At 39.6% G+C, this 23,143-nt stretch overlaps 1 protein-coding gene across 1 annotated transcript; it reads left to right on the top strand.

The window, feature by feature from the left end:
* Window positions 1-1,932: 1,932 nt before the first annotated feature.
* Window positions 1,933-21,256, top strand: LOC121914684 (nuclear receptor coactivator 5-like). The gene is made up of 11 exons (XM_042438302.1): window positions 1,933-2,086; window positions 4,042-4,108; window positions 6,523-6,555; window positions 7,412-7,492; window positions 9,029-9,111; window positions 9,450-9,576; window positions 13,817-14,016; window positions 14,694-14,969; window positions 16,169-16,390; window positions 17,999-18,136; window positions 20,913-21,256. Exons 2-11 carry the CDS (start codon window positions 4,050-4,052, stop codon window positions 20,969-20,971), a joined length of 1,278 nt encoding a protein of 425 aa, XP_042294236.1. The 5' UTR covers window positions 1,933-2,086; window positions 4,042-4,049; the 3' UTR covers window positions 20,972-21,256.
* The last annotated feature ends 1,887 nt before the right edge of the window (window positions 21,257-23,143 follow it).

The raw sequence follows: 23,143 nt of genomic DNA, 5'->3' as shown, positions 1-23,143 counted from the left end.
CTTGAGTCAGTTCTCGACTGATGGAGACCCTGTGGATGAGACATCTCCAAGGACATTATCAGACAAGGGAAATTGGAAGTATAATCCAATGGCAATCCAAATGCAATCATGGGGTTTAATGTTATTGCGTGATAGACTACCACACGCAAGTTTGGGCAATGGGACGTCAGTCCGAATGCAATCACATTATTGCTTGAGAGGTAATCACACGCAATTTCAGGCAATGGCAAGCTATTTTCGGGCAAAGGGAAGTCAGTCTGAACGCAATTCCAATTCACGTAAATTCGCTGAAATAGAGAATTCACATGAATGTGTTCTGGCCCCACTTTCTTTTCATTTGAAATTAAGAGAAATTCCTGCCATCGTGTGATAAACTCTCAGGACTCCTTGCTCTGCTCAGGTCCTGCAAATTCAGACCCATGGCCTCCCTAATAATCCATCTAGCATGCGGTCTTCCTCTTTTTCTACTAACGTTTACCTCTGCTAGCATTATTGTCTTTTCCAGTGTCTTATTCCTTCTCATGATGTGGCCAAAGTACGACAGCCTCTTGGCTCCAGGGAGATGTCCAGCTTGATCTGATAAAGGACCTATTGGTTTGGCTTTTTGGCCTCCCATGGGATCCTCAGCACTCTTCTCCAGCACCACATCTCACATGAATTGCTTTTCTTCCTATCTGCTTTCTTCACTGTCCAGCTCTCGCATCCATCCACACAAGGCAATGGGGAATATAGTGGCTTGAGCAATGCTAACTTTAGTGTTCAGTGTTATTATATCTTTGCACTTTACGATCCTGTCTAGTTCATAGCTGCCCTCCCTGCCCATTCTTAGTCTTCTATAGGTAGCTTCTTCTCCTGTGGGATTTTTAACACCTTTGCCTGATGAAGACAGCCATCTCGATGTAGTGGTTTGATCACTGGGCTATGATGACTCAAGAGACCAGGGTTCAAATCCTGGCTCAGCCATGGAAACTCACAAGCCACACTCTCTCAACCTCAGAGGATGGTGATAGCAAGAACCCCTCTGAAGGAACTCGCCAAGGAAACACCACAATAGGATTGCCATAGGTTAAACATGACTTGAAGGGCAGGCACACAACAACAGCAGCCAGGTGAAGAAGCCAACGGAGCTTAGAAAGCTTCGGAGGTGCATATCTCTGAAGATGCCAGCCATAGATGCTGGCGAAACATCAGGAAGAAAATCTAGAACATGGCCACATAGCCCGAAAAACCCACAAATAACGATGGATGCCGGCCATGAAAGCCTTTGACTTCACTTCGGAGATGTATTCTATGCATTTGTCTGGCCTCATAAAGATATCCTTGTTTTGTGGATTATAAAGATATCCTTGTTTTGTGGATTCTGGGTGTTACTGTACATTCTTGTATCCAGTTTAGCTCTTGGCTTCTTCACAAGCTTCGAAACCTTGCAAAATGTATTTGGTGCATTTGGGTTGGCCCCATAAAAGTATCCCTGTTTTGTGGATTTGGGGTGTTAATGTACATTATAGTAACCAGTTCAGCCCCTGACTGCTTCAAAAGCATTGAAACCTTGCGCCTTGACTTTGGTTCATGGGGTCAGTCCCTGTATTTCTGTGGATTTTGGGTGCTACAATCCTTTCATGGTCACCTTGTGGCATGGCTACTTTTGTTCATGTGGGCATCCCTGTGTTTTGTTTTGTTTTTGTGGATTTCGGACGTTGCTGTCCTTTGCTGCGTGGCTGACAAGAAGGCTCCTTGGGGATGATGTGCTTGTACTCCCCTTCAGAGGCCATTACAGTACTAGGCTTTCAGGGCAGCAGCAGCAGCAGCAGGCGCCCCGTTGCCTAGGCAACCGACTAGGCCTCGAGTAGGCCTCCTTGGCTGCTGCGACTAAACCTGGCACTAGGCGGCGCTGTGCCGGCGCTGTACTGGCCTTTCCTTCCGACTCCTCGCTGCCGTTGGGCCGGTGGCGGAAAAGGAGGAGCCGGCGGTGGGCGGTAGGAGCCTGCCTTCGGTCCCCAGCGCCTCTTTTCCCTTGGAAGAAGGGGAGGCAGGCAGGGAGGGGAAGGAAGCCAGAAGTAACGAAGGCCCCTGGAGCCTCCAACGGGTCAGTTTGGGACTAGGGTCTTTGGAGGGGTTGGGTCAGCAAGACAAGGGCTTAGTATCCTTCCTGACTTATTATGGGGACCCATAAGGGTCGCTCATAATAAACCATTGCCCTCCTCTGAGGCTGAGAGAGTGTGGCTGAGCCGGGATTCGAACCCAGGACCCCAGACTCCTAGTCCCAGAGTAGCAAAGGAAAGGGCTTGGGCTGCCATTTGGTTGAAGAGCGGAGGATAAATAGATTATTCAATAATAATAATAATAATAATGCACAAATAAATCTGTGGCTAAGTCAACCCAGCTTTTTGCAGTCAGTTTCTAGACCTATACATGAGTATGGACCGTAGTTAGGATGGTCCTTGCCATCCCATTTCCATATGAAGGGTCATGAAAGCTGGGCAGGGAGTCTACATGAATCGTTGGAAAAGGCAATAATGGGATATTATTAATGCAATAATATGAGACAGAAGGGAGAGAGGAAGAGTGCATGCTTGGTTAGACTCAGTTGGGGAAGTCACAGGCCTGGATCTGCGGGATCTGGGCAGAGAAAGGGAGGACGGGGGTCTTTTGGCAATGCTTCCTCCACAGGGTCAAAATGAGTCGGGGTTGGCTTGGGAGCAGGTAATGACCACAAAGCCTACCTCATCGGACTCTTGGGAGGAGAACAGGGTGGCAGGGGAAAGAAGAGACGGTTAAGAGGTGATATGATAACCCTGTTTAAGTACTTGAAGGGATGTCATATTGAGGAGGGAGCAAGCTTGTTTTCTGCTGCTCCAGAGACTAGGATCTGGAGCAGTGGATGCAAGCTGCAAGAAAAGAGATTCTACCTCAACATTAGGAGCAACTTCCTGAGAGTAAGGGCTGTTTGACAGTGGAACAGACTCCTTCCTCGGAGTGTAATGGAGTCTCCCTCCTTGGAGGTCTTTAAACAGAGGCTGGATGGCCATCTGTCAATGGGGATGCTTTGACTGAGAGTTCCTGCATGGCAGAATGGGGTTGGACTGGATCAGGGCCCTTGCGGTCTCTTCCAACTCTATGATTCTATGAAACAGTGCATGCTCCACTGAGCTTCTTAAGAGGAAAGATAATGGGATGTGAACAGCATATTTTCATACTTCCTTCCTCTGAGTCTAATCATGCTTTTCATATGATATTTTTAGCACACAGGTTAAACAGATCGGGTGCTAAGATGCAGCCTGGCCTTACCCACTTGCCAACTGGAAATTATGCAGGTTCTCCACATTGTGCCCTGACAATGTTCCCTTGAGTACAGGTTCTGATGTTGCAATCCATAGTTTCTCCATAGTGTTTCATGAGCTATACAGTCAGAGGCTTTGCTGTAATCTGTAAAGTACCTCTTTACCAGTGGAAAATTTCTCTTGCCGCAGATCCTGCCCTGAACACCTAATCAAAGGATTGCTTTGTTTTTGCAAACATCAACAAAGTAGGCATGTGGTCCTTGAATTAAAGCCACAGGGAAAGAAGTAAACAATACTTTTTATCATGTAGATTCATTGTATTATATTATATTAAAGCATGTCTGCAGGAAAGAAATTTGCTCTGTCCCACTTCCATCAGTGTTTTCATATTTGTGGCTAAGAATCTAGTGCTAAAATTGCAGGCTCTCATCAGCTGATTTGAATTGGAGAACTCATCTTCCTGCTACCAGAAAAGCTCAGAAGACTTAGAAAGTGAATCAAGAACATAGGGAGAGTGTATCTCAGAAGAAACCTCTAATAGAAACCAAGTCCTTCCGACTTAGTATATAGTATCCGTTTTTGTAGTTACCAGTAATGGTAGTGAAAGAACAGTTTGTTTCATTACTGTAATGTCGTAAACAGAAGAGAAATCAGACTGAATTGTTAACTGTTGCCACATTTTTGGGAAAGGAAGGCAGATAAAAGGCATTTGGGAGGTGTTCTTTAAACTTCTAAAAAATATCTTTCCCCCTCTATTTAGAAATTAAAATGGCTTCATGGGACAAAGTCACAACAGATCAAGCGCATACACCTGATGCCGAGAAGAGGTAAAGTTAAACTTCGTATCACGTTTATTCTATGTTTTTGTTTTTACCATTTACAAAATGATTAAAATTTCTGTAATCCCATTGTTTTATAAATACTTGCACTTTAGAGAGTTGGTAAAATGCTCTTAACTCTTCTTACGCCAATTTAATGGTTTCATTTTAAAAAAATAATAATGCAGTATTTGCTGGTTTGATAGTTTTAATCTCAATAGCTTGAAGTTTGCATTACTAAAGATAATCCTTTTGACGTCACTGAGAATTCAGCGCATAGATTTTTAGTGCAGATGTAACCCTTTTAGGAACAGAACACTGTTGAAAGTGCATAACATTATGCTTGTCTCCCTGACCACTTTGTTAGCAGCCAATATTGGTTTACCATGAACAAGTTGCGGTCAAATTATTCACTCCTCCTTTTTTACTCCTAGTTTTGTGAAAACAGGTAAATTACTCAGCACATGATAGCTGCACATTACATCTAAACATGGGATCCAGATGGTTGCCCCAGAATTCATAAACCATTAAATTGCTTGGAAACAACAAAATGGGATCTCGGGTTCCAACATAATAAGCAGCTATGACTTTCTAGCTGCTTACATAAGCTGGAGAAAGAAAACAAATGAACAAACTACAGTACATACACCAGTGCATTCACTATAAGAAATGGTTAGCAATGAATTCTGGCTATCTTTTAGATTTGTTTAGCGAAAGACAATGCCTTAACCTAAGAGCTATTGCAAATTGTTTTAAATACAGTTGCCCCTCCGTTTTCATGGGGGATCTGTTCTGGACCACCACCACCCCTGCGAAAACGGAGGCGTGCGCATGTTCAAGCCCCATAGGCTTGAATGGGGCTTGTGCCCGGGCGCACACCCCATTGAAAATAGTGGAGGTCACCCCTCTGCGGATTTTCAAAGGCCCAGATCCAAGATCCGCGAGTTAGGAGGGGCGACTGTAATAGCAGCAAAACAATCCAAGTATAGTGTGAGGTGTGATATATTTGAGAAGTTGGTTCCCCATGTCGAGGCTACACAGTGAGATTTAATATCACCAGCAAACAGAATTGGGTCTTTTGGATGCTGGAGTTGAGTGGGATGTTCAAGGCAAGCAGCCTTTTAAAATTAGAGCCCCTTCCCACGCGGAAATGTTTGAGAGAGATAAACAAGTTCTTGCTGAGGAGAAGCATTTGGAGTGTTAGCTTTACTGAAGAATATTAGTGATGTCCTTCCATTTAAAAAGTTAAAAATAGCTTTTTCACTAGCTGCTAGCAGTTGGTGTGCTAGTGAGGTATCCTGTTAGATGAAGATAGATCTTCATAAGAAGTCTTGTCCAATAGATTCCTTATTTGGAACAGCAGCTCCTTACAAGTGATTCATATTGGTCTTTGTGAGGTAGCTGTCATTATTCCTCTATTAATGGTGGTTTTGGATGATCTTCCTACCTTGTTTTCTAATTGTTTTAACCTCCAGCTGTTGCATATGAAACATCTGGGACATTTCAGAACACAAGAATGACTCAAACTGAAACTTTAAGTTGAACGTTATATTGAGCACCATCACCATGCTTAACACCCAAATGAACATAGACCAAGGCAGTCCTCCAGAAAATCCCAGCAGCCCTAGCCAGCATAACCAAAAGTGAGGAGTCATGGGAGCTGCAGTCCAAAAACATCTGCATAATTCCTACCACTGACATAGACTTTGTTGGCTCTTGAGGGGCCTTATCCTTGTTTGTGTATTGATCTCTGCTTCAGAACTCTGAAGAAGTCAGACGAGATCGGGCGTGTTCAGGGTGGTATGGCCACTGTAGCTGCTATGGCTGCCCTCATGTGGGATTCTGGGGTTTTAATTTAGTGAGGCCTAAAAGCTCTCTATCTGAGGATACTAAAAGCCTCTCCCTAAACTGCAAATCCCAGAATTTCACAGAAGGCAGCCATAGCAGTTAAAGTGACATAATAGCACTATAACAGTGTCATGGGATATTGTTTTTAATCTTAATCAGTTTGGCTTGAGGGAACAGAGTGTCAGTTTATTGATGTAAGTAGCATATTGCTATTTCCTTAGTCGTCATTTCTGTAGCTTCTTGCTCTCTTTCAATATTTATTCATTCAGTTTCTATCCCACATTCTTCCCAACACAGGACCCAATATAAAGTACAATGTAGTTTAAAACAAAACATAGATACAACTGTAATGTCTAAAAACACATTTAAACCATAATAGAGATAAAAGTATAGCAACCACATGGATGAATTCGTCTGTGTCCACATAGCATTCTGTATTATCCTACCAATATCTCATTCTGCCCTTTGCAGTTGTGTGAGGGATATGTGTTCATGTAACATTGATTTAATAACTGCTACTTGCAGTATATCTTTCACAGAACTTAACCTTTCCCCATTTTCATTGTTGAAACCAGGTATAGACCAGGATGGATTCCACGACTTCTGGAGTAAGTAATCCCCAGTGGATATATTTAAGTTGTCAAATGTGGTTTCTATTGAAAACAACACATAATATACTTTCAACCAGTCTTAAGTATAAGTTTGTCTTTTTAACTGTATGGAAGCTAGTGTGAACCTCTCCTTGTTCTCCATCTGTCTTGAACAAAAGGAAGAGAATTAGTCTTTTCTCCAGTTCTTATATCTTGTATTTGTCATCTGAAATCAGCCAGTTCTGTTCTCTAACTTATCTTTGAATAGAGCATAAGAATTGCTAGAGCATATGAATCCAGATTTAACAGCTATGAGTTGTGGAACAAATACATGCATAGTCATGCAAAGACATTGGATAATTTGCTATAGTTTTTCCCTAGCTTTTAAGTGATGGCCATGCAGCACTTTGCACAGTAATATCTAGATGTGCAGTGTTGTAATTTTTAGCACACTGAAATTATAGAGCTGTGGAATATCTCATTTTAACAAGGTTTTGATAGATTAATGGCTTTGTTGACTGAACAGTGACATCTCTGATAGTGACAGGATGGATAAGAGTTCTTGGGATATTTAGTCTTTTAATCCTCAATAATAATTATTTAATTTTAATGCAATTAATATTTACTACCTCTATGCTTATAATGTAGTAATCTGCATTTGTCTTATTTTGAGTTGCTGATCCAGTCAAGAAGTTTAAATATTTTTATTTATTTATTTAAATTAATTTTTAACATGAACACTCAAAGTACAGTAATATGCACTTGGAAAAAAAAGGACAAAGAGAAAAAACCCAATTAAACAACTTGATTGGATAGCAATAGTAGAATCAAAAGACTCTTCTGAAAATACTTACATATCATTTTTTGCTTCTAGTATAAATCCCTATAAACCTTTTCAGAAGACCTCATACTCTCCCCCAGATGGTTATTCAAAGGACTATGAAGATGCAAACAGGTAAGAAGTGTTTTCTCTATACTTACTTTTCATTATAACAGTTCCATATTTCCAGGATAAGCAATGATGAACTGAATGTTCTGATTTGTTCTTTGTTGTGGAAAGTAGCTGATAACTTCAAGGCCATTTTGGGCATAACCTTTCTCTCCCCAAAGCAGTCCATATGATTCTTGTTACTAAAGGTTAACACTGATTCCTTCGAAGCTGCTGCTTCCGTGTGTGATGCCCAGTACTAAATAAACAAGACACAGTTTGTTAGTCTGTTAGTACACATTAGAATTAACTCTAAATTAGAAAGGCCATAGATCAGTAAAAGAGCACATACCATTCAATGCAGAAGATCCTATGTTCAATCTCTAGCATCTCTGATTTCAAAAACAAAGTAGGAGGTAAAATGAAAGATCTCCACTTGAGAAGCAAGAAAGTTGTTATCAGTGTAGATTATATTGAGCTAGCTGGACTGACTTATGAAGCAGCCTTTTATCTTCCCAAATGTTACTTATCATCTACTACATTTATAAGGATCCACTATAGTTTGAGTGTTGGTCTAGGACTGTGGGAGATCTCAATTTGAAACTGCACCCAGCCATAGAAATCCCATTGGATAACATTGGGCGAGTCACACATTCTCACCCTTCCTTCTCTGAAGAAATCATGCCAAGAAAACGCCTCAAGTTAGAATCACTTGAAGGCATAGAGCAACACAAATATGTCTAATGAACATTCAGCTTAAACTTTGCAGAATAGTGTACAAAGTGAATGAAAACGAGAAGCAAGAGTTGAAGTATCTTAAACAAATTGAAGTAAACAAGGAAGAAACAATAGCAACTGTATATGTATGCACACTCTGAATATTTAATCATACTGTAAGTTACATAAGTTAAATAAGGCCCCATACAGACAGTCCAGAATAAAGCTGCTTCGGGTCACTTTGGAAGTATGCTGTTTAAATGATACATGCGTTCTAAGAGTCTGGAAGCCGCGGCAAGACCATGTCCCAGGCCTAACAACTGGAGCGCAGCTTCCTGACTCTTAGGATGCATGCATCATTTAAACAGCATACCTCCAAAGTGACCTGAAGCAGCTTTATTTTGGTCTGTCTGTATGGGGCCTAAGTTAGGCAAATCACACTCTCTCAGCCTTAGAGGAAGGCAATGGCAATGGCAAGCCCTCTCCCCTGAGCAAATATTGCCAAGAAAACCCCATGACAGGTTCTTCTTAGGGTCAGCATAAGTCAGAAATGACTTGAAAGCACACAACAGCAAAGATTACTTATCATTTATTTTATTTTATACCCATGCATTAATCAATCCAGCTTTAAATATAGAGCCAAACTTTTCTCAACAATACAGTCAACAATTTAGGATGAGCCTGATATTAGCATTACTTGAGCTGACATGCAGTTTAGTTTAGTGAGAATAATAACAAGACACTAAGATACCTCTCAGGTAAGATGCATGATAGAGAGTTTCTCGTAAATGGCAGGAATTTGTTTTTATTCTGTCTGATTTTCTTTTGTGTTTGTGACATGCTTAGCTTTGAAGAACTCTTTGGGCAGCAGTATCATTCATCAGCAGGGAATGAAGATAACTATGAGAGATATCATTATTCTCAGAAAGGTAAGATGGTTCCTCTGTTGCCTTGTGATCATACAATTGCAGGCATGCCAAATATTGGCATAATTTGGGTTCTACTTTCAATTGTTAACATGTCTTATAAGGCTCTTCAGGCCTTCCAAATTCCAATTCTTATTATCAGTCTCACATTACCTTTGCTGATAAAGTGTCCAGAATATATTTCCAAATCCTAACAAATTATTTGGAAGCTATCAACATTCGTTTTCTTACTTACTCTGAACTTGCTGCGTCTTTTCAAAGTGCATGAGAAGTGTTTTAAGTTTCATCTATGCTTTGCTGGCAGCACTTTTGCAGTGTATGTGTATTTGTTATTATCTTAGATGATGACTGTTCTAAGGATATTCGTCGGGAGAAGCTGTACCTGCAGTTTTACCAGCAGATAGAGAAGGAATATGACAAGGATAGACCTTCGGACTGTGTCATTGTTTCCTTCAGCAAAGATCAAGCGTAAGTCCTCTCCCCCCCAAGAAATACCTAAACAGACCCCAACGAGATTTGAACTAACATCTTAATGTTTGTTTTCATGTTTAACAATGCAGCTAATCAGTTCAATTTCCTTGTCAAAGGTTTTCCTGAAGTGATGCAAATCTGTGACACATATTATACATTCATTTGCCCACATTATAGGCATGCCTTGCTTGTGTCTTTGCATATGGGTTTGCCTCAAAGCAAGGAGAGAGTGATATTTAAAAGACATGGTGAACTCCCCTCCTCCTATTTTCTCCCAGCCAGGCTTCTTTCTGTAAGGCAGAAAACAGGGAGGGACAGACAACAGAGGCAAAAGTAACTTGGCTGAGGATTGGGTATCTACCTTACACTCTTGTGAAACTTTTAAACTGTAGTGCCACCCAACTATTTCACATATGAGTGGGGCTGCGTTTAAAAATGAGGGTCTGTCACTATGAAAGATAATTTGGATACCAATACATGATTTAGGTCCAAAACACACTGCAGAGATAATCCAGTTTGAGACCGCTTTAACTTTCCCATCTTAGTGCTAGGGAATTCTGGGAGCTGTGGTTTTGTGAGACATTTAGCCTTCTTTGTCAGAGAGCTCTGGTGCTACAATAAACTACAGTTCTCATGATTCCCTAGCACTGAGGCAGGGCAATTAAAGTAATCTCAAACTGGATTATTTCTGCAGTGTGTTTCGGACCTAAGTACAGTCACCCTTCCAAGTCCGCGGACATGAAAATCCTCAGAAGGGCAACTGCCATTAACCAGTGGGGCACATGCCTGTGTCACATACCCCACATGCACACACCCCATTCAAGCCCATGGGCTTGAATATGCGCAAGATTTGGAACTCATGGGGGGGAGCTCTGGAACAGACCCCCACATGTTCCATGCTTGATTCATGTACTTTTTGCAGGGTTGCAACTATTCGCTATAATTCTGAATTTTGTGATCAGATTTAACAAAGAGGTCTGTTTGAAAGCATTTTTGTAAAAATCTAATCACAGTAATACCAAACTTTTCTAATCAACTAGGCAGTTCTTGGTAAAACAAATTTCCTACATAATTTGCCTGCTGGTGTAAATTAATCTGATATGCACAAAAGTAATTAAGATTTGCTGTTCTTGCATATTAGAAGTGTCTACTATGACAATCTATGATTTTGATGGTGTTTTGAAAGATTTCCTTTACAATGTTATTTTTTCTTGATTGTGTAAACATAATTTGAAGGTCATCATAATTCAGTACAGTTATTGAATTTTTAAAGTATTTGATATTCTAACATCCTTTATTTTACAGTGGACCCTTCCTATATGTGGGGATCCATTCTGGACCCCTTCCCCCGTTCATGGATAAACCGCATATGCTGGAATCCTATGGATTCCTATTGCGGCATGCTCCCATGCACCATTTTGTTCACTGGGGCTTGCCGTCCGTGTGAGCTGAAGTTTGCAGATGGCAAGCGCATGTATGGTGTGGGCAGACTGTATATGAAGGTTGAATTGTGTTATTACCAAATGAAGCCAATATAGTAAATGTAATCTAAAATTATAGTGGTTATGATATTTATATAAAAAGGTGGAGGGGAGAACTGGAAGTGGATTCGATGATGACTTCATTGATGAGGTCTCTTCAAATACTCTATATCCACAAAAGTTGACTTTGAATTTCAGGGACCTTATTACAATCACTGTCTTTACCATTTCATATTAAGCATCCAGTGTTTCTGTTTAGATGGTTTTTTCTTCTGTTCTCTCTTAAACAAAATAACTGTCTCCAACCACATAAACAAAGCTTCTTGTTAGTATCTTTAATTGCTTTTACCTCAACGCATCATTTTGCTTTTCTTCCACGTTTTCTAATACGAGGATTCTTCAGTGTTTTCTAGTATAAAGATGTCCAGTAGTTCATGACAAATATGATGGCTCAGTATTTGTTAAATAACAAAAGTGTGGGAGTTCAAACAATATTTCAGTCAAACTTTTCTCACTTTGTCCTCTTCCCTGGTTTTTTAGTCTGTTACGTTATTAACATTATCCTCAACTTCTTGGTATATATCCTCAAACCATCCCCTGAAAGCTATTTTCTGATTCTCCAAATAATGTTCGAGCACACTTGAAAATATGTAAATAGTTGCTATCTGTATTGAGGTTTGATAAAAGTTTTCACTTAATGGGTAATCAAAACAATTTAAGCAGCTTATTCATGTGCAGCACAGTGAGTCTACCTAATAGTGATTTTAAGCATGGCCTGCAACTTTCTAACTTTCCTTAGATATTTCAGCTCTAAAATTACATATGGAGTCTGTATTAGGTATTTCTAGTAAAATATTTCCACAACCTCTTCTGTTTCCTGTCCACTAGGAGATAGCGGTATTAGATACATTTCTTCCCTTCATCCATTTAATCTTGACATTTGCATGCTGTACTTGGGAGTCCATTTACAGCTGAACATATTGGAAGTCTTCATCATTTAGCTTCACACTAAACTCCTTGCAGTCTTCAGAGATGTGGCCACTTGGCCATCTTTCTTTCAAGTTTATTCCCAAAGAGTTATCCCAACATCCTTCACACTAAAATCCTTGTTCAAACCTAATAAAATGTTAAACTCAACTGCTTGTACTTTCAGAGGCAAGTGAGTTTTAATAGGTGTTTTTAAAGCATTCTTATATTCTATCACTAGTTTCAGCATAAGTAAACCATTGCATTTTATGGACACAGATTTTTATTATCTCAGATGCAGGATTGGCTATTGCAATAATCCTTTTTTAAAAATCACTGAAGGTCTAGATAAGTCAAACAACATTTGTTCAGAATGGTTATGAAGATCAGGGCATTCATAGTTAATCACATTGCATCACTTTCTTGACGTAAATAGTGGACATCGTGTGTCACCTAACTGGATAAACGTTTGTGTTCTTGTTCACATGGCTTTACATTTTGTCATGGAGATAAAAGTAAAACCTCTCAAAACCAGTTCATGTCTTTTGTTAACATAGAATGACCCAGAAAGGAGACTTAATTCTATACTGACCTGATTTCATCATAATAATCATTATAAAAGGTGACATACAAATATATATATATATATATATATATATATATATATATATAGCATGATCTAGTGATCATTTACTTATTTACCTTGTGTAATTCTTATTTATTTTAACAAAAATCAAATGCATTTAAGATCTTATTAAATAAAGCCAATTTATATTTGATTACTCTTTGTGAGTTATAGTCCCATTGATCACCTGTTGCTAAACTTGTAGGCATGTAGCAATCCACACTTTAAGTGTTTTGTCATAAATTGCCACATATTTATTGATGTCAAGCAATTTCTTAGTAGTACAAACATGAGACACCCTTGCAGGTGTTGTTCAAATGGAAGCTGTTCAAGAACTGTTCTCTGTTCTTGTTCAACTAACTATATGAAAATGGAGCTTGGTTTTCATATTTGTGAGACTAAACCAGTCTAGTCCAATCAAGAATTTCATGGAGTTTTGCTTATATATACATCCTTCACACAATCAAGGACTTCACCATTCTGCTTGGTATTGTGTGCTCATTTCCTATATGAAAGCCCAGACCTGCCCCCCCCAAAAAATAGGGGGGGGGGAGATAGTCTGTAACCAACTATCAATGTGTTGGTATTTTACAGGGTAGTTTTTAAAAAAGTATCATAGGGGCCTGAACAGACAGGCCAAAATAAAGCTGCTTCGGGTCACTTTTGAGGTATACTGTTTAAATGATGCATGCATCCTAAGAGGCCAGAAGCTGCGCCAAAGCTGTGCTCCAATCCTTAGGACTGGAGTGTGGCTTTGGTGCAGCTTCTAGCCTCTTAGGACACATGAATCATTTAAAAAGCATACCTCCAAAGTGACCCAAAGCAGCTTTATTTTGGCCTGTCTGTTCAGGCCCATCTGTTACCAGAGATTGTTAACTTTCAGTGATAGCTTTTAACCCAACTGTGGAATACATAGCTCCATTTGAGACAGTCTTCATTTAATACAAGGCTCTGATTTGTAGCAATGACTGTTTAAGTCTTAACAATCCTCAAAATCACACCCATTCATTCTTGCCATATCAAGTGGGTTGGGTGAATTCCAAAGACACTATCAACATAACTAGCTTGTATTCTTGAGTCTTCACAGAATTAGAACACTGGCGCTAACTTCTTATTTTTAGGAATTAATTGTAAAATAACCTACTTCTTCTTTTTTTCCTTCAAGGGAATACTCAACAGCCATAGGCCATCGGTTGCAGGATCATGGCCTTGTGGTGGAAATGATATACCTTACATCTGAATCAGGTCTTACACGTGCCCTCCAAGAAGTTAAAAACGATGGTTCCCCATTTTGTGTTCTTGTTGAGCCATCTAATGTAGCACTTTCCTCTTGCACCGTAATCATGCTTCATCAGTCTATCAAAAGTAAGTTTAGCTTCATTCAGAAGCAGTCCCCACGCAGAAAAATGCTTTCTAGAACTTTTCTTCAACACACACAATATTAAAATATATCACATGTTAGAATACGTCTAACTGAAAGATACACATTTAACTGAAACCCCTTCGAAATACTGCTGAAGGTGCTGGACAAATAAAAACAATACCACTTGAGTTAATTAAACAAAATCCCATACACTGTACAACACTTCTTTGCCAAAAGCCTTTTTTAGGCTTAATGTCCTCTTTCTGTCTGAAAATATGGAAAAACCCATTAGACTACTGTCTTTGTTAGATTAAAAATATTACAACTTCAGCAATAGAAATCACAATTTATAATTTACAGTTTACATTTACAAATAATAATATTGTTCCTCGTTTCAAGAACAGTTGCATAAAATAATTCCAACCATGAAATTTATTTATTTTAAATGAACTACCAAATGAGATCTTTTCAAAAGCACACATTACATCTACTAGAACCAAACATTTTGTGTGGAGTCCTGAACATATAACATTTCAGTTAAAAGCTGGAACTTAGTAATGTTGAATCAGAAGTTGGCTTTTAACGTTAGCATTTGAATGGTACAAAAACACTGCACTTTTCTGTTTGGTTTTGTCTTAAAGTAACATTTTAAAAAGCAAGGTATCTCTCTTCTCCATAGTACATCGTAATATGCCCATGGAGGATGCATTGGCTCTCATAGCTAAAGAGTTTGAGAAAATTATTGCTGAGCGTGAAGAACAGGAACGTACAGAGATTTCTCACAAAGCAGCTGATCTGGCGGATGACTACCTAAAGCGGGAGCTTTATGAGAGTTACCATGTGCCTCTAGCCATTAGACATCTCTTCTTTCTTTTAAGTGAGGGAAAACATTTATATCTGGAAGAATTGAATTCAATAAGTGACTACCTGAAGACCAGGAGAAATAAGCTTGAAGGTATTCATGATTTCCCCTCCTGTTCCTTAAGAATATCCCTATAAATTCCACTATTTCAAAAATGACCCTTGAGCACGATCTATATGTATTTAAAAATGATAAGATACAGAATGTGAAACATAACCTTGGCCCACCATATTAATGCAGACCTTCTTAAAATTAGCTTAACGTATCTCTTTTTAGACAAAAGATTCCATGTACTTTTTTATAAAATGGTAGCAGTGGGTAATTATTGACAGTAGGTCTTATCTGGGTATATGATGGTGATGGCGATGGTTAAACTGGAACCAAACACTAGTATGTTCTTTGTGCTGTCAGTGCGCACAGCCACCTTTTTATCCAGAAGTCCTTTCTGTAATTCTTGAAAGAATAATGTTGTTGCTGTTTTTTAAACTCTTTAAGTTCCATTCACATAGGGAGGGGGGTTGCTATCAGTCCCTATTGTATGGGATGGATTTTGATACTTACTGAGAGTGTTGGACTGTGACTCTTGGGGCCAGTGTTTGATTCCCAGCTTTGCTATGACCCTCTCATCCTCCAAGGAAGGCAATGACAAACCTCCTCTGACCAAATCTTGCCAAGAAAATCCATAATAGGTTCATCTTAGGGTTGGAAACTACTTGCACACAACAACAACAACAAAAGTTACTTTTAATACTGAAGGGGCAGGCTGAAGGAAATAAGGAGAAGAGGTTTTTTCCCCCTCCTGTACAGGAGTGGCTCTAAGGGGGGAAATTGTCACATGATAGTATAGCAAGAAATACTCTGTTCTAATTCCAACTCTAGGGTGGTAAAAAAACACTGCGTCTAAATGCCCCGAGAATACATTTCCCTTGCTCACTGCCTGTCTTCTTGTTGCAGTCACATTTCACATAGCAAAACCCATTTCTTGTATAATTAAAATCAAATTAAATAAAATCTTGACACTCACAAAAACAACTCCAGCCCCCACACTCTTGATTCTGTATTCTGCAAACTGGAAAGTCTAAACGCCTACTACTTTAAATAAATCCTACAACTTCTGTAAAACTAAATCAAGCCATCCTCAAAAGATCTTAAACATTTGCTTGCATTAAAGAATAGTACAGCTAAAGAGAATGTGTTGTTCCCATAAGTGAGCAGCAAAACTAGTCTTTGCTGTGAATAAATTGGCTGTTCACTAATTGGTGTGTGTCACTTGATGACTCTTGATTCTCCAGGCTTTGTTGCAGAAACAAATGCTTTAGCTGCCTCATCTGAAGATGCTGTGTATGCACCAAGTGTCAGGCCAAGTACAAGCACTCTTCCCCAGACTCTAAGCAAACCGCCACCTCTTCTGCCAACCCCTGGTCGGAATCCTGCATTAGGCCAACCTGCTGCATCTTCAACTAAGCCAGCTTTGTTGGGTGAAAGACCATTGGGTGGCCTTCTTCCAACGCCAGGTTGGTATGACTGTTAATCATATTAATTTAAATGGTTTTCCAAGTAGGCAGGTGAGGTAAGAGGGAACAGTTGTACACATGGAGAGCTTAGAAGGAACAAAACACCCAATATTACAAGGTAAAATGAGTACTAAATATATAATTTGCATGTTATAGTGTTTATATCACTGTACAATCGCTATTGGCTTCAACAATTGTAGTATTTGATCTGCTCTTTTCCAGCAATGGAGGGGAAGGATCCTCAATTGGGTTGGTTTCCTCCTCTCACTCCAATAGGCAGGGACTAGAGACTTGTAGGTGATGTCATCGGAGGAAACACCCCCTGTGTCTCCAGTTGTTGAAATAGCTGAAGCCAACAACTCTAACTTAACTCAAATATCTTGGATGAGGTGGACTATTTAGATCCAATTCAGTCTGGATTCAAGCCTGGTTATGGGACAGATGGTTCTTATTGCAGTGGTGGACAGCCTGTGCCAGGATCTGCATGGAGGAGTGTGTCTCTGTTCATTCTGTTGAACAGCTGTGCAGCTATTGAAACTGTTGAACATGGGACCTTTCTGGACCACCTTACTGTGATAGAATCTGGAGGCATCTGTTTTACATTCCATTGCTTCTTGTAAGGATGATTTCAGAAGCTGGTGTTAGGGAATACCCATATGCAGAGAGGTGCTCTTAGTAAAAAAAAGGAAATTAGGAATGGAATTCAGCCTGTTTTGTAAGGGGTTACGCTTGCCTTGGAAAGTGGAGGTTACATTTTGGATGTCCTCCTGAATCTGGATATCCAGATTTCCAGGGTGGTCAGGAGTGCATTTGCGCAATGAAACACCTATTGCTGCAAATGTCTGATCTGGGTATGATTATGCATATGCTTACTATGTCTGATTTGGACTTCTATAATGGTCTCTGTGTGCCTTTGCATAGTGTCCAGAAACCGCATCCTGTCCAAAATTCTACTGCTGGACTACTGACTGCATCAGTAATAGGAAGCAAATAGCTGCCTTGCAACCGCTTGACTGTTGGCTGATCGGATTGACACAATTCAAAGTGCTGGTTATAAACTGTGAAGCCTCATGTGACTTGGGATCAAGTATTTTGAGAGATTACATTCTCCCATATAAGTGTGTCCAGGTTGTGAGACCTTCAGGAGTGGCCTTTCATCTGTTCTTTTGTCACTGGAGGCATAGTTGGCAGGAACGTGACAGAGGAGCTTTTTAGTGGCTGTTCCCAGATTCTGAAACTTCATAGCAAGATGGGCTATCTTACCTTCACCTTTGATGACCTTATGCTCACAGATTAAGATGCTCTCATTCAGGCAGGTTCTTGGCCCTTCAATTGACTAGTCAGTTTACTGAGAATATGTTTGAATAAGTAGTTCCTTTTTGTTTCTTTGCTTCTTGAATTCTGTTGATGTGTTTTAACTGCTCTGCTTTTATAATTGGATTATAATTCTGTTTTTTTCCTTGTATTTGATTGTGCATCATTTTGGTCTATTATACATTTTAGTAAAGAATTAATCGTAATAGAAAGTTCCGCATACTTGCAAGTAAAAGCCCTAGCTTAACACAACTTCCATTAAATTATTTGTTTATATTTTTTGCTTTGAAACAGGACTGACTGGTCCAAAGGGTAAACCTCCGCCTCTCCTGATCAAGTCTACAAAAAGACCCATCCTCCTACCTCCTTCTCTACATCTGTCTGCAAAGCGACCGCTGCTTGGTGGCAGACCAGGCCTTTTGCCAACACCAGGTGAGAACTGGGGGAGCTTGGAGGAATGAAGACAAGTGGTTTTGCCCTTCAGATGGCTCTCATCGTAATTCATGACAGACAGAGACAAGTGTAATGGGTAGTGTGTTGCATTTAGAGTTGGGGAAAGTTGCTTTTTGAATTGTAGTTCTGAAACTCTCCTGTAGACTTTGACCTTCAGATCCCCTACTTAGCTGTGAAGGTCACCAGGTGACTTTGGACAATTGTGATCTCTCAGACCTGTTGGCTGTTCATGATGATGGTAAAATCTAGGAGTGGGTAATGGGTATCTCTACGGAAGAAGATGAGAAGTGTGTAAAACTTAGTAGCCATGCATTCTGCTCCATGGCATGTTTCAGGAAGCTGTTCTGTAATTTAGGTCCTTTTGAAAATATCTGCCAGACCTCGGTCCTATTTTCAAGTAGGAATCTATTTTCTTTTCCTAACCGTTTCCTTCTGGGTGATAGGGATCTTGAGTTCATCACATTTCCATGGTAAAACATTATGCTTGCTGGGTGGTTAGAGCAGAATGTTGCTGTAGTCCAGATTGTTACACTATTCATTGGAGGTGGACGTTTACAAGTCTCCTCGCATTTAATACTCTTCAGAGGTTAAGTTTGGCCTAAGTGTAACCAAATAAAAAGTTCCAAGAGGGTTATGGCCTCAGATATTTTTAGCTAGCTGTACAGTTTTCTGGCTTGACATGATGGATACTATTCCATCTTATATGATTAATGCTTGTCTGGGTGTTCTCCTGAGTCTGAGTATTGCAACTGAACTTCAGATACCTCTTTGATACCTCTTAGTAATAGTGAACTGAAGCAGCGTTTAGTTACGATCTAACTGGAGCTGGAGTTTAGTTATGAGACAGTGCTCTTTGCTTGTATATAACTTTAAACAGCACTAAAAGTAGCTCATGTTTCATATCAAGCAGTATATGAGAGAACTGAGCTTTATAGTACTCTGGATGTGGGCCAGAGCCATTTAAATCTGCCAAGTGCTTGGAAATACATTTTAGCGGTATCAAAGCTCAAAAGGTCAGATGGGGGAATTGCTGTTCTTAGATTATCTTCCTTCTCCCTATTTAAGGCCAAATTTTTTTTAAGTAGTTACATGTGTTTAGGACATGCTCAGGAGCCACTGTGACTTTTTGATTTCATTTGTCAAGTGAAGATTTCATGTGTTACATGATGTTCTCCCCCTTCCATTATTTATTTAGCTGTGTGTAACTCAAAAGGCCAAAAGGTTCAAGACCCAAGCTCTGCATGATGGAGTGAGCTGCCATCACTAATCCGAGCTTCTGCCAACCTAGCAGTTCCAAAGAATGTAAAAGTGCACATAGATTAATAGGTAACACTTTGGTGGGAAGGCAGCAGCGTTCTATGCGCCTCGGCGTTTAGTCATGCTGGCCATGTGACCATAGAGGTGTCTTTGACAATGCTGGCTCCTTCAGCTAAGTAATGGAGATGAGCACCATCCCCTACAGTTGGACACAACTTGATAATTATGTCAAAGGGAAAACTGTTACCTTTCTTTAACTCAAAGGAACAGGAAGGAGAGGGAAAGATGCTGCTTTTTCAAGTATAGCTGCATACATTTCTCTCAGCTTCATCACTTTCACTACACAGGTTGCAGAATTATAGAAATGTTGCTGCTGCTATTATTTATTTATACCCTGGATTTCTCCCAAAATTGGGACACAAAGCAGCTTACAGATTAAAAGGACAATACAATACAGTATTAAAACATCTCATTAAAAGAATAAAATACAATTAAAAAGCTGAGAGTACTTAAAACAATACATATTAAAACTATATACAGATCCTTTAGAAACTTCAAAACTAGCACCACAAAGCATTAAGTGCCCAACCTCAACCGTTTGTAAAGGCCTAGTGGCACCTAAATGTTTCAAATCACCACCAGAAAGCTAGCAAGGATGGGACCATCCTAGCCTTTCTGAGGAGGCAGTTCCAGAATCTGGGAGCAAGACCCTCTCCCTTGTTCCCACCAAACAAGCCTGAGAAGGTGGTGGGAAAGAGAGGAGGGTCTCCAGGTGATCTTAAAAGGAGATACAATTTTTAAAATAACCTAGACCCAGGCTGTATAGGGGTTTATATGTCAACCAGCCTTTGTAGTGTGCCTGGAAATGGACCGGCAGCCAGTGGAGCTGTTGCAACAGACAAGTTGCATACTCCCTGTAGCCAGACCCAGTTAGCAACTTAGCTGCAGCTCTTTAGGCCATCTGACCTCTCTGAGCACTTTTCAAAGGCAGCCCCATGCAGAGAGGGCATTATAGAAATCCAAACGGGATGTAACCATGGCAAGTACCACCATGGTCAGATTCAACTTCTCCAGGAATAGGTGCAGTTGATGCACTAGCTGTGCAAAAGCATGATGTCAGGCTGTGCGATCCTAAGCCTTCCTGGGCTTGATGCGTATCACTGAACCATGACTGCTTTGAATGATCCCCTTTTCCAATCTTGAGTACAAGCTGACTGAAAAGAAAGAAGGAGAAAACTAAGAGTTCCTCGCACCCTTTAGGATGCTAGAAAGGTGGGTTAGGGTGCTCTAGAAAAAAATGGAGAAAGCGTATTTGATTGTGGCAGCAGTTTTCCAGTTTTGTACCAATAAGTTTGGAAGAAAAAGAATGATTTTGTTACTGAGTTTTGGCCCAGTCAGCACATCACTGAAAGAAGGGCCACTTCACAGTCTGAGTAGCTTTGTTCTGCAGTGTGAAAAAATAACAGTTGGATCATGTAACTGTTCCTTCTTTTTGCAGCTGCTCAGGCGAGAAAAGCACAACATCATTGGGTACCCAAGCCAAAGTTTCTGGCTTGATGGAACACCTGGATTGATAATGGAATAAATGGTCAGCCCTGATGGCAACAGCCCTCTTCCAGGACAGCAGAGCTTGACATAAGTATGTTCTTAACATACCAAGCAAGCTTAAACACACATCACTTTTTGTTGTACACATTCCTAAGAACTTTGGTTTCTTTGTTTCTTTTTTTTTACTTGAGTGGAAGAGTGAAAATAAATGTTTGTGGAAAGGTCAGTTTTAGAATCCTAGTACTATGATGTTTTGAATTAGTATAATCCCCAAATAAAGAATTTATTTCCAGAGTTGGTATTTCAATTTCTTTGTGGCTTGCTCTTCACTTAGCCGTTCCATATTTATCCTGTGAGAAGTTTTTTTGATGCGCTTCTCAATCAGACATGGACTCTTGCTAGTCTCTTGGTGAATTGTTTTGAAGGACTCTGACCTGAGGAACCTGTACCCATGTATACTTTGCTTAGGAACTATGTTACTGATTTCTGTTTATCTTCTATAATTTTACTTATAATTATTTTTGCTTGATTATGCAGAATAATAGCCAGCATATATACATATCAAACAGAGCAATAGGAAACATACCACACAAAGACAAATATTGCAACATATATAAACATTCCACAATACAAAAATACACTAAATAATGTGACAGATGAAAAATGACTTCCCACTTTCTTACTAGAATTGTAAGTGCATATTTAACCTACATTACATGTTAATTTAGTAATCTACCAGTTTGTCTCATGAATTTATCTAGTTTTCAAAGCCTGTTATCTTTTCTCTGCTCTCAATAATTATATGAAAGTTTCCCAGTCTTTCAAAACATTATCAATTAATTTATCCCTTAACAGCATGGTTAACCTATCCATTTCTACCATCTCAATTACTTTAGCTGTCCAATTTTTCATTCTTGCAATTTCCACATTTTCCCATAGTTTTGCGTAAGGAGGTCTTGTTGCTATTGCTGTGTAGAGTAGCATGTTTTGATGGCTCATCAGATATTTCTATTACAAAAAAAATCTAGTTTAAGAGGAATTCTGTATTTCAGTATTTTTTTAATCATCCCCTGTATTTGTTTCCAATATCTTCTTATTTTATCACAAGTCCTCCAAACATGATGAAATAAACCACCTTGCTGTTTATATTTCCAACATAAATTACTACAATTTTTATACATTTTACACAATCTGTACTTCTTCAGACAGGTATTTTACACAGACAATTTAATAATGTAAACATGTCATTCCATATTAGCCACGAACCTGGAGGCAAAACAAGAAACATCTCTTGGGACAAAGGTGAAGTAACTATCAGCTGTTTTGTGTATGGTTCCTATCCTCCTCCCCGTCCCCATGTTCAGACTAGCAATAGTTTGATAATCCAGTGTGTGGCTGTCTGTTGTGTTCTCCTGTTTGATTAGCATAACCCTAACTGCTGATGTCTAGAACAGTGGTTCCCAACCTATGGGTCGGGACCCCTTTGGGGGTTGAATGACTCTTTCATGGGGGTCGCCTAAGACCATTGGAAAACACCTATTTAATTACTGTTATGAAGTAGGAATGAAAATAATTTCATGGGTTTGGGTCACCACAACATGAGAAACTATATTAAAGGGTTGCTGCATTAGGAAGGTTGGGAACCACTGGTCTAGAAGCAGCCTTGAAAATAATTGAGGAATACAACATTCTACCCTTCAAATAAAATGGCAGATCTCCCACTGAGTTGGATTATACCATAGCCATGCCAACAATATATAAAGATCTCAGTTCTTTTCCATCTCATGAAATTTTCTTCAGCAGAACTTTCATCTTAGCAAATCTTAAAGAAACATTCTCATCGTATTTTTTACAGTTCCCATTGTGTATTTAAGAGCTTTGTCAAACTCTGCATAAACATTCATTAGCCAGCTTTGTTCCTTCACAGAGGAGCTATAGCTCATACAAATAATCGCTCTGAAGATTAATCACAATGAAGGGAAGTTTCCAGCCTCTTCTTGCATTTCTCTCTTTACTGGAAAAGCTTGCCTTTCACCAGAAGAGGGCATCCCTTGCCTTTAAAAAAACAACCCCTGCCCTCTTTGAATTTGCAAAAATAGTTGGAATGAGTAAAGGAGAGTGATAAAATTTCTTTAGCAGCACCTATTGCATGAATACTAACAAAAGGTTTTGAAACACTTA

This window comes from Sceloporus undulatus, chromosome 8, assembly GCF_019175285.1.
Source record: "Sceloporus undulatus isolate JIND9_A2432 ecotype Alabama chromosome 8, SceUnd_v1.1, whole genome shotgun sequence".
NCBI classification, from domain to species: Eukaryota; Metazoa; Chordata; class Lepidosauria; order Squamata; family Phrynosomatidae; genus Sceloporus; species Sceloporus undulatus.
The sequence above is the reverse complement of the archived record's forward strand: the minus strand, read 5'-3'. Positions and strand labels throughout refer to the sequence as shown.

Bases quoted from the DNA above. Each gene is read 5' to 3' on its own strand.
- LOC121914684 (XM_042438302.1), top strand. From the start codon at position 4,050: ATGGCTTCATGGGACAAAGTCACAACAGATCAAGCGCATACACCTGAT. The intron at 6,556-7,411 runs GTAAGTAATCCC...TTTTGCTTCTAG, and splicing joins TGGATTCCACGACTTCTGGA to TATAAATCCCTATAAACCTT. The intron at 18,137-20,912 runs GTGAGAACTGGG...TTCTTTTTGCAG, and splicing joins AGGCCTTTTGCCAACACCAG to CTGCTCAGGCGAGAAAAGCA.